The following is a 10,890-nucleotide window of genomic DNA, read 5'->3' as shown; positions in this document are numbered from 1 at the left end:
TTAGGACTGTTAGAGCTGTTAGCTTAAAATTAGCTAGACATTAAATGCACATTAAATAACTATTATAGGCCTACAAGTCCTACTGTTGCCTATAGTATAATGCCACAATTTCCTAATTTCGACAACAGAAAAACTTTTCCCGATGTAGGTAGATATTAAGACCTATTATAAACTATTCTAGCTTAAAGGGAACTAGTCTAGCGCCTTAGAAGCCTCCTTAGATATTACTAGGAGTAAATAACTCCTTATAGGTGCCTATAAAGAATAGTAGGAAATTAGTTTTAGTAATATATATAACGTACTCTATCACCGAGCCAGTCATATCACCAAACTAGTCACTTAAAATCCTACTAAAAAACACAGAAACCATACCCCTGCATCTTAATAACTACTTAATAGAATCTTCTAAAAACTTCAGAATAGAGCTGCATCTATACTAATAAAACTATTTAAAAGTCTTAGACTAATAGCTAGTATAGATGTTAAGATAGCCTGCAGCTACCCCTGTATTTTAGTATCTTCTAAATAACATCTGCAATATAGGGCTAAGCACTTAAAGACTTTTAAACAGTCTTATTAGTATAGATGCAGCTCTATTCTAAAGTTTTTAGAAGATTCTATTAAGTAGTTATTAAGATGCAGGGGTATAGTTTCTGTGTTTTTTGGTGGGATTTTAAGTGACCGGTTTGGTGATATGACCAGCTCGGTGATAGAGTACGTTAATTCTATTGCGCATAAGATCCTTAGCTTAGCACCTATACGCCTTCTTTAAAGGGGCAAAACAACCTACATCTAGTAGCTATAAGAGGTGTAATAAGTGTAGAGGCATACATAGTGTGATAATGTTTACTTCCTTGCAGTATTATTAGAAGTCTAGGGAGTTGTAGCTCTTATAGCTGTTAATAAGGAGTAGCTAGTACACTCCTTAGGTGCGTGTCTTTGTATAGGCATTAAAGTGCTTTAACTAGTTAAGACTAAGCTAGTTAGTGGTCTATCTATTCTTAGAGACTCTAATAACCTAGTTGTAGGGCAGATTATCCTAGGCAGAGAGGTAGTTGTAGCCTTTAAAGATAATAAAGGGCAGAATGGCCTATCCTGTGCCATTAATGCCCTGTATGACTGTTGTCCACTCCTAGTTGCCCTGCTGCACTGCCTTTGGCTGTCTGCAACGTTCTAAGCCTGTAACAACTGCTCCTGTTAATATCTAGCCTATTATGAAGCCTGTCTTATTTAAGTTGTATGTGTTATTATCCTAGATGCTATACTTAGCTTTAGTATTCTCTACTAGGCAGAACTAGCTCCTAATAACCTTAGGGTCCTTATACAGGGCTCTCTTATAGTTATACTTGTAATTAAACTTAACTTAGAGGTTAGAGCAGTGCTTAACAAACGTATTAGGCTTGTTTATGCTAACATAGGCTATATTACACTTAGCGCGCAAAGAATTAGCTATATCAGCTACAGCAGCCAATTAAGGGGCAAATCCTCTAGCATCTAGCTTAAGTATGTACTCAACAATCACATCCTCCTTAGTCTGATCTATATTCTGTGATTTTCGCGTGCAATTGGCTTGTGCAGTGCGTCCTGCGTATCGATCGCGTAGCGTGTTGTAAGGCGCGTTATATATAGCTGCAGCTCGTTGCAGAGTGAGCGTCGCGTCTTGTTTAACTGCCTGAAGCGCAAGCTGTATTGCAGCTTCTTTAAAGGGCTTAGATTTGTGTTGTTTTTAAGGCATTGCGTTGTGAAGTAGAATGTTGGTGTGGTCTTGGCAGTATGAACGACTCACCCGTGGAGTACGTTATAGCCAGAGATGACGTTAGGCGTTTTTGCTTAGCGTCAACGCGTCCGTGGTACAGAAGCTGGCAATACATTCACGATGCTGCAGCGTGGCCATCAGACTAGTATCTGTGTCTTTACGCGTCATTCAACACTATGAACTTGTCTATAACCACTCGTTACCTTTTGAGGCCATTTCCTGAGCATCTATCTAGCTAGACTCCTCCAATTCCTCGAACCAAGAGCAGCAGGTGATGTGCAATACAGAGGTCTCTTTTCTGTTGTGACATCTACAAGCCCAGGAGCATATATCGCAATGTGGTTGGTCAGCTTACGAGCACAACCTGTCCTCCCTGTACGAGCGCATCCGTATTTCGCCAAACCTATTCTTCGTAGGCCTCGATGCGTTCAGCGAGCGAGACGTGGAATCCAATGCACGTCATTACCGCCGACACGATCGCAACCGTCAGATCCTCAACAATCCAGCCTCCCTGAACTGACTCACCATTTGCCATTGATCGAACAAGCGAGCGCAACAGCGCGCACAATACCCAGGCGCTGACAATGACAACGATGGCTAGAGGCGTGAGACCGCCGTCAGGGAGACTAGCATCTGGTGTGGAGCTGTTTGATAGCTGAGCTTCGTTCTGCTGCGCGTCTGCACCTGCTAGAGACACAGGATGTCGCTCGAAGACTGTCTTAAATGCGGTTATCGAAAGCTGGACCATCGGTCGCATGGGCCGCTCGTCAAGGACCGTGGTTGTTGCTGTGTGAGATAGGGCATGTTTACCCGGTGGGATCGCGTGCTCGGTGGTCTGTACTTCCCGAATGTTCGGTGTAAGTTGAGGGTGTCTTGGTGCACCAGAGGACAGCTTTTGACTTTCAGCAACAAGCAGGTCTTCCAAAGCGCGTAGCTTAGCTTCTGTGTATTGCACATCGTTTTGCGCGTGTGTGGCCTCCTGCTGGCCAGTATCTGAAGGAGCGCTCACTGATGGACACTCATCGTCATCGAGTTGCAGCTCTTGCTGATCCAGGCTGGCTTGTTCTGGAGGATATGAAAGCAGCACATTTCTGCTGCTCCTGGAGGCCTCCTCTTCAATGATCTGCTGGTCGGCGCTCTTGCGACCTTTTGCCCGTGCGAGGACCTCGGTAGTAGCTTCAGGTGAGCTGAATGGCTCCACGAAGCTGAAGCTGGAGTCGGAGCAGGCATCACTGAGTAACGGTGTGGAAGGACATTCAACGTCAACAAAATCCTTCAGCTCATCATTTGAGTGGCGGCGTGCACCCCAAGAAGAAGACCCGCTTGGTACATCAGGGGTCATCTTGCGAGATGGCGCGTAATATGGTGCAGTATCATTCCATCGTTTCATTGACTGAGTGTTAATCGATGACATGGATGGAAGTGCACACTCAAGGTCTTGCAGAAAATTTTCTGCACGCAGCTGTGAGGAATCGTCGAGAACTGGAGAGCCCGCTTCTACCCACTCATCCAGCGCCTCGTTTGATGAACGCTTGTGACGTGGACGAGAGCGAGAAGCAGGCATACCAAACGTATCAAAACGTCGCATGCCTTGGGAATGTATCAAGATCGTCACGCTATTGTGCTTCTTATGCGATGGCTGGCTGGATCCATAGTCACGAACAGGACTGGGATGGACAGCACCCTGGCACGCAGTGACTCGCTGCAGACCGTGCGACGTCGATAGAAGGCAATAATCTGACTGTGGAGCAGAAGAGGAAGAGCACCTGAAGGGTCGATTGCTCAGGCTCGTCACGGTCGCCGAAAGTTGCGCAAACATCGAAGGCGAGGATGCAAGGTTTGCGATGCACCGACTGCGAGTTGGTGTCGCGTACCGGCTGACGAGCTCATCGATATTTGGGTCATAATGGTTTGACTGCGCTGAAACCATAGATGGACTGGAAGGAACCTCGAGCAGCTCTTTGTTGAATGGCGCACTGCCATCTGCCCGTTCGACACGCAGAAGAGTGCATCGATCTTGCAGTCGCAAAACACGGCGTTCGAACAATCTGCTGTTCGTCGATGGCGGTATCGTCATCTCTTCACTGTCAACAAGATGGATGTTTACTGCGATGCCATCCTGTTGTTGTTGGAAGAGGTGATATAGAGGTACTGGCGACTCCGCGTTGTTGAGCAGAGGCGAGAGTTGTGCTTTGGCATGCTCTGTTGATTTTCGCCGTGATGCCGACATTTCGTTCGATGTTTTGGTTGATTCGATGATGGGGTGTTTGGTTGTTGCTGACAATGTGTAGTACGAACTGGCTGCTTGCATACCTATGCATTGTCATCCGCTCCACCGCCAACTTTCACTCGAGGTCCCGCAATCTTTAGTCAACAGTCCCCACATCATTATAAAAATCGAACGACGGGTTGTCGGAAAGCAGTTCAGGATAAACCCTCACCATCTGCTTCGACCGCAGAGAATCGATAGTCACTGTCAATCAAAGACTTGTTGCAGGCTGGTCTTCACCGCACAGAGCCAACTATTCCAAGGCCAACTGTTACGAGCTAATGGGTGTCTCATTCTTCACCTGGCAAACATCTCCCGTGTGCAAACCAATACTGTTGAACAAAGACATGTCTCGGTACCGGTATCTGTTAGACTTCTCGTCCAGTTCACTTTTGGGATACTCAAGCATCACAATGCCACGGCGCTCCCAACACTCAAGCGGTACTTTGACCTGCTCTCACGATGATAACTTCGAGACAGACGCATCCAGTTTCCTCTCGCAAGATTTTGACATCGAGATTGAACCATCAGAAGATGTCCGAACTGATGATGACCATCTCAGAAAACTCAAAGAACTCTTCGAGAAAAATGCCTAACTAATCACTCTGGGTTGTCGTGAAACTATTGGCTCTATCCTGTCTAAGTATGGTGTGGTCCATGATGAAGTCCAACAAGATCCACGTATTGGTCTGGCGTTGAATGCAGACTTCGCCAACCCGACCTTAGCTGAGGGGCCGATAGATCTCTTAGCAGACGAAGATGTACGCATTGCACCAGTTCTACAGGATCTCATGTTCGACTACGCAGAATACCTCTCACAAGCAGCAGTCAAGGCTTCGGTTGACGGTACTAGCACGTCTCCGTACGATAACTCTGACAAGTACGAAACCGACAATACCGAGACCAACTGGGACGATCAGGAGGATACACTATTGGACGTTTATGCTGGGCTGCACACTGACCTGTTTCAGTCTCAGATTGGGATGAGACACTCTTTCGATGAGTTGCAAGTCTCGAAACCTGCTACAACGGCAGTCTTGATACTTCAAAAGGAAAGAAAGCTGTCCAGCATGCCTTACCTGACAATGTCGCCCGTCATACAGGTCGCTATGTTTGATTCGCAAAGCGTGGCATTCAGCATTCGAATAACGGTGCACGAGCCGGCTGCCTCGTCTCAAAATGATTTTAACAGGCCAAATCATAAATCGGTCGCCGACAAGGCTTGCGTCGTAGCTCCAATAGTACGCACCGAGCTCATCGACGCAGCTCACCTGCCCGGGAGCTTCCCTGACTTCCACAGGGCCACTGTGCCCAAAGGCTTACACAAGCTCGCAGGGGGACAATCATACGCCTGGCCACTTCGACCAGAAGACTCAGCATCCAACATCGTGGTCGCAGCAAAGCATCTGAACATATCTCGTGCGAAAGCCTATAGGGTCACGAAACGACTAGACCTTGGGTGTGAGCCCGATGATCTGCTGAAATACGTTCCTGAGCAACTACATAGTGACGTAAAAGAGTGGCTGCAGCAGGTCGAACTTGTGGAATTTGAGGACGAGGATCATGAGACTTTCGTTGCCGCGCCGTCGTTCTTCACTTGGCTTGAGCACAATTGCATTGCTGAGCATGTGCTGAATACTAGCATAGTGGTTGCGCTTGCCGCTGTTGCGCTTACCGGCCACATATATTGGTGAGAGTCTCCCTGATGTAGGTTCTTTGTAAAGTATTATATACCAATGTACCCGGGCCTATGTATACGTGAATCGAGAGTATCGCGCAAGTACCACATGTAGTCTCAATATCTACTAGCTCACTTGGACTCGAGCAAATCAACCAAATGTTTTAACTGTCAGAGAATGGCTGCAATAGTAACGCCCATTCTGAAAAAATTCCCAACCCCACTCTGGAAATGAGAGTGACGTTACTTTTGCAATCTGTCAGACAATAAGCTGTTTCGCGAAACCAACCTTGATGCACTTAACGCAACACTTAACTCTATTGGGGCCGCACGGGCCATGTGCGCTCTGCAGGATTATAAAGTGGGCGCTGTGGTAGACTGGAGATTGGAGTGTGAACAGTGGGTGAAGGTGTGCAGTGTAACAGATCCATACAATTGCAGCAGCACTTAGCTGCTGTTAACCAAGACATCATGAGCTACTGCGCTGCGGTAGGTGAATGCCATTTACCGGACATGTTATGGATGCGATCATAAGCGTTCGAATGAGATGTACTTGCTGCTTTTTCACCGCTTGAGTGAAGCAACAGAACAGGGGATCTGGAACGATAACAAGAAGTTATGACGAGATTGGGTAGAGACGACATGCATTACTGTACTAATTCTCGCAAGGGTAATGACAGGTATATCGCTCAGAAATGAATCCGAAAACGGCTTGCTTGCCTCACATCTTGTACACACCATGCAGTGAACTAATTCCCTATAATTAAACGAAAGTATGCTGGAAGACCGAAGTTCTAGGAAAGGGTACCTTGACGACTAAGCTCGTTGCCTGCAGGCGCAGTCTCAACGTGACTGACCAGCTCAGCCTCAGCCTGCCTCTTCTCCTCGCCCTTCAGAGCCTCGTCCATGTTGCTCTTGGTCCGCATCGGCGACGTCGCATCAGCAGCGCTGTCATCAACATCAAGCTCTTTCTGGCGTCTGCGAATAGTGCTGACGCTTGCCCCACTCTCTGCGTCTGCGTCGCGCTTCTTTCCTGGCTCGCCGTGCTGTACCTCGATGGCGACTTCCGCATCTTTAGAGAAGACGCGAAGACCGATAACGCAAACAGCATTCCAGGGGTCACGCTCAAACTCATCCTCGTCTCTGTCCTCGGTGGCGTAGTATTTCCGACCATTGTGCTTATGGTAGCGGATCTGGCTCTGCGAAATTAGACGTGGCGAATTCACGTCATCGTCAGAGACATCAGTATCGATGGAGTCTGCCAGATCAGAGTCCCAAGAGGAGTTGTCAGACATCTCGTTCGGTGAGTAGGTACCATGTCGGGTTTTCAGCGAATTTACGCTGGTACCACGGCCTCGTGTGATATGTATGGCGGGTCGTACACCAGGGATAGGCGAAAGCGTAGCGCGGCGCGATGGTGCTGGGGATGTCCTTGCTCTGCGTTCAGGCTGCGGACTGTAGGGCACCTCAGATGGAGTGCCAGGGTGGAATTCCTCAAGCTGGGGAGTAGGCTGGGGCGTAGGGATTGGCGAGTCAGTGATCTGACTCTCATTGTAACCGCCCCTTCCATTGTACCCGTCACGGCCGTTGTATCCATCGCGACCCTGGTAGGAGCCGGTAAGTTCAGCGTTGTAGCCGCCCCGGCCCTGGAATTCTCCAGGCATATTCTGATTGTATCCGCCACGACCTTGAAAACCTTGGTTGCTGGCTGGGGAGCCGCCACGTCCTTGAAGAGTAAGCGCTTCCGCCATGGCTGAGCCGTGTTGTTCGTTGCGATTATAGCCTCCTCGACCTTGGAGGGCCCCCGGAAGGGCGGCGTTGTAGCCATCGCGACCACGATTGTAACCGCCACGACCTTGGAAGCCGTTTGGACTTGATGAGCGTTCACCAACAACACTAGCACTTGTAGCACACTGATGCCTTGTGACAGCTGGATGGCTAGGCTTAGCTTCCTCCTCGCTGGCTGTGCGGTTCTCCTCTTCAACAGCAATGCCCAGACCAAGGTCTTGGAGTCTGTGCACAACTTCCTTGATCTCTCCCTGTGGATTCATCCTGCGAGTTTCTTTAGCTGCCTTCTTCTGCTCTCGAAGCCTTTGCTTCTTGCGCAACTTCTTCTCGCGTTCAAAGGCGCGCTTCGCTTCAGCTTTCTTACTTCGGTTCTTCTGCTCGCGACGGTGTTCAGCCTTCTCCTTCTCATACTCTCTGAATTGTCCCTTTGCGTGCGCCAGGTCGTAGGAGAGACCAGTTGCCAACAGCTTCTCACGTCGCCTGGTACAGGTCGCTCTGATAACTTCGTCCGGAGTCTGGTCTTGAGACCTAGTTGCCTTGATCTTCAGTAGAACAGTATAATTACCAGCCTCAAGATCTAGCTCGGTCGAGACAGATCGCTTCATGTAGTACGTCCCATTGCTGCGAACGATGTACTCGTCCTCATCGTCTTTGTGAAGGCGGAATTGCAAGTTGAACTCGTACTGTCCTTCGAGACCTTGGTAGTAGCGATCGTCGAGTTGACTGAGCACGATGACGACGGGACTGGGCTTGTCCAAAGTGACCTTGAACTTGGTCTCCAGATAGTCGACGCTCCAAGGGACATTGACACTTGTCCATTGCTGAGAGACGGTCCATTCGGGACCGAAGAGGCGAGTGCGATCGAAGTGTTGGTAATTCCGGAGCAGGTCTTTGTAAGAGATCCAGAAGACACCGTCGTCGCCGAACTTATGGTTGAGCTTCTGCATCCACTCAGGGGTCCACTCCTCCGAACCATCACTCCAACGGCCAGTCCATTCGGTCCGACCCCACGGGTTACGCAGTTTGAGCAAGCGCTGGTTGTCGATCTCACGAGCTTCCATAATAGAATATGCATGCTTCTCTTGAATGCCCTTGCGCTCACCGTAGATGCCGCCCATCTGACCGCAACCAAAGAGGAATGTCTTATTGACGTTCATGAGCTCCTCGCGCCAAAACTTGTCTTTGTCCAGAATGTCGGTAGCGAAGATCTCCGAGGTGACACCGCCTGTCAGATCTTCGATTCCCTCGCCCACGAAGCCGCCGTCGATAGCCGAATAGTCGCCGTGAGCCTTCGCGAAGGCCTTCTCGAGAAGGGGAAGCCAAGTCTCGTTCGAGTCGCTGCATTGTGCAAAGTATAAGGCTCTCGAGCCTGTCTGCATGACCGTTCTGTATTCCTCCTCGGGACTTTTGCGGTTCTGGAGCTCCAGCCAATGGTAGCGCTCGATCTTTGCCTCATCGAAGTCCTCCTTGATGAGGTATAGCTTGTCGTCAATAACCTCAGAGATCCATTCGCCGTCTGTACCGCATAAGTGAGTGTTATGCAGGGATGCATATCAGGGTACCTACCTCTGTGGAAGACGAATCCATATACACCGACTTGCTCGTCTCGAGCAATACACACTCTTTGTATCAATTCCTCCTTGTTGCTTATCGTTGCTAAAGCTGACATAAACCAGCAGTCGCCATCGTTGCCTTGTCGCACATCGTTCGCGGTCGCGCCTTCAATGAAGAATTGAGGACTCTCGAAGATGTCCTGTTGCTTGTCAGCTGGGCGCCCAGAGCTGTGAGTCATCGTCAATGTCCTACCTCTACCCTTTTGACAGACATGGGCTGAAAGTCAGATACTTCCTTGTCCAGGCTTGTCAGACAATCAGGAGGTATATCTGGGAAGGCTTGCGTTCTCTTGAAGTCGGCCTCAATGTCGAAGTGAGGGTCGCGATACTTCTGGTTCAGTCTCCGGCACTCTCTGACAATCTTGGCCACCTTAGCTTTACAAGCAAAGACAGCTTCTTCATAAGATGCAAGGGCATTCTTTCCTGGAATAGCTCCTTTGGGCGCATGTGCCGCTGCACGTTTGGCGTACAGGTTGTCCGGCAGGATCGTGAAGATCTTTCCCGGGTGTTTCGTTGTGAACTTGTCCCAGAACTCGTCGATGTTCCTCTGTGGCGCCTGCTTCTTGACGAACAGGGGTGTCCGCAGCGCGGCGGCGGCGAAGGCCTCGCCGTTCATGCTTAGAGCTCGTGATTGAGGTCGGGTGATGTTGATGAAGTCGTTGGGGGATACCTGCGATGCCATGGTCATTCCCAAGTCGTAACTAGGGGCTCTGAATGGTGTTTGGGGTCCATTATGGGCTTGAGGATAATTAATAAATATCTCTTGAAAGATGACAACTCTTTCAGCCCCCAGCCGTGACCTAGGTATTTCGAGAGCTGTAAGAAAACAAGTGGGGCTGTCAGACTCTCAGCACAGCCGCTGGACCCCGCTCAGCACGACTCACGGTTCAGATCGTCGCGGAGCGCCCGAACGCGTCGGAGAGTTGACGCGCAAGGCAAGAGAAGGCGGCCAGGCAAAGACGTTCCCAGCTCGGCCCAGCTGCAGTGCCCTGCAGTATCTGCAGCATCATCTCTCGAATCACTCGGCGGACGAATGAAACGACGCGTCCATGTTCTGATGCTAATGTTCGTTCGTCATAGGCGAGATAAACGATGCAACCACCTCGCTAGATTGGTTCGGGGGCGTTGCGCTAGCTGGTTCAGATGGATTGCTGCTGCCAGGCTGACCGACTTCTCGTGCAGCTCTGCTGCGAATTCATAGCGAACCCTCTGCTGCTCTGGAGGTGAGATTTTTGAGAGTGTCGACATTGCGGTGCGTCCTGTGACGTGGTGCTGCATGCCAGATGATGCAGATAACGGCAACAGGCTATCTGTAGCACGTTTAATCGGTGATGAGGCTGACGCTTTGCTAGCCGTTGACGCGGGCAGCGTGCCGAGCAGTTTGGTGGTCCATGTTCGACCGCATTTGAGCCAACTTGAGAGATCAACCGGGGTCGAAACAACCACAGCCTCGTAGCCCGCTCGACACAACATGAGAATTGCGAACATGTTCCAAGATTGAGCAGCTATGCGAAGGCATGCAGCATGTAGTCGTTTGGAGCGCCTCCCACATGCTGTACCTTATCGATAGGCACAAGCATGAACGTTTCTCGCATTAGCAGCCATCCTTCCCAGGAATCGGAAATGTCTCAGACCATCCACATTGCTGGATCCAGGGCTGCATCTCGAGGATGTCGACCGGGGCTGTGCCTGCATTGCCAGCAACGACTGCGGTTCGTCCACCGTTGCGCCCCCATTTTGAGTCAACTAGCGGTAACGGCTCCGCGTTGTTTAGCTCGCTGCTGTC

General features: G+C 49.8%; 3 protein-coding genes across 3 annotated transcripts; 1 reads left to right on the top strand and 2 right to left on the bottom strand.

The window, feature by feature from the left end:
- Window positions 1-2,159: 2,159 nt before the first annotated feature.
- Window positions 2,160-3,098, bottom strand: M421DRAFT_8227 (uncharacterized protein; the record flags this gene model as incomplete). Its single annotated transcript, XM_033597533.1, has 1 exon — window positions 2,160-3,098. The coding sequence occupies one exon, from the start codon at window positions 3,096-3,098 to the stop codon at window positions 2,160-2,162; it is 939 nt and encodes a 312-aa protein (XP_033445415.1).
- A 1,274-nt stretch (window positions 3,099-4,372) lies between these two features.
- Window positions 4,373-5,719, top strand: M421DRAFT_94962 (uncharacterized protein; the record flags this gene model as incomplete). The annotated part of the gene is made up of 2 exons (XM_033598253.1): window positions 4,373-4,561; window positions 4,670-5,719. The coding sequence occupies 2 exons, from the start codon at window positions 4,373-4,375 to the stop codon at window positions 5,717-5,719; spliced, it is 1,239 nt and encodes a 412-aa protein (XP_033445414.1).
- A 612-nt stretch (window positions 5,720-6,331) lies between these two features.
- M421DRAFT_424184 (cysteine proteinase) lies at window positions 6,332-10,030 on the bottom strand. Its single transcript, XM_033593676.1, has 3 exons — window positions 9,298-10,030; window positions 9,058-9,244; window positions 6,332-9,007 (listed from the first exon to the last, which is right to left on the bottom strand). The coding sequence occupies exons 1-3, from the start codon at window positions 9,784-9,786 to the stop codon at window positions 6,498-6,500; spliced, it is 3,186 nt and encodes a 1,061-aa protein (XP_033445413.1). The 5' UTR covers window positions 9,787-10,030; the 3' UTR covers window positions 6,332-6,497.
- Window positions 10,031-10,890: the final 860 nt, after the last annotated feature.

The sequence above is a fragment of the Didymella exigua genome (assembly GCF_010094145.1).
Source record: "Didymella exigua CBS 183.55 unplaced genomic scaffold M421scaffold_32, whole genome shotgun sequence".
NCBI lineage: Eukaryota > Fungi > Ascomycota > Dothideomycetes > Pleosporales > Didymellaceae > Didymella > Didymella exigua.
Note: the sequence above shows the minus strand (reverse complement) of the source record. Positions and strands in the feature narration are given on the sequence as shown.

Excerpts from the sequence above, each read along its gene's own strand:
- M421DRAFT_424184 (XM_033593676.1), bottom strand. The coding sequence starts at position 9,786 with ATGGCATCGCAGGTATCCCCCAACGACTTCATCAACATCACCCGACCT. Across the intron at positions 9,245-9,297 it reads TGTCTGTCAAAAGGGTAGAG|GACATCTTCGAGAGTCCTCA; the intron begins GTAGGACATTGA and ends GACAAGCAACAG. Across the intron at positions 9,008-9,057 it reads TGGATTCGTCTTCCACAGAG|ACGGCGAATGGATCTCTGAG; the intron begins GTAGGTACCCTG and ends TATGCGGTACAG.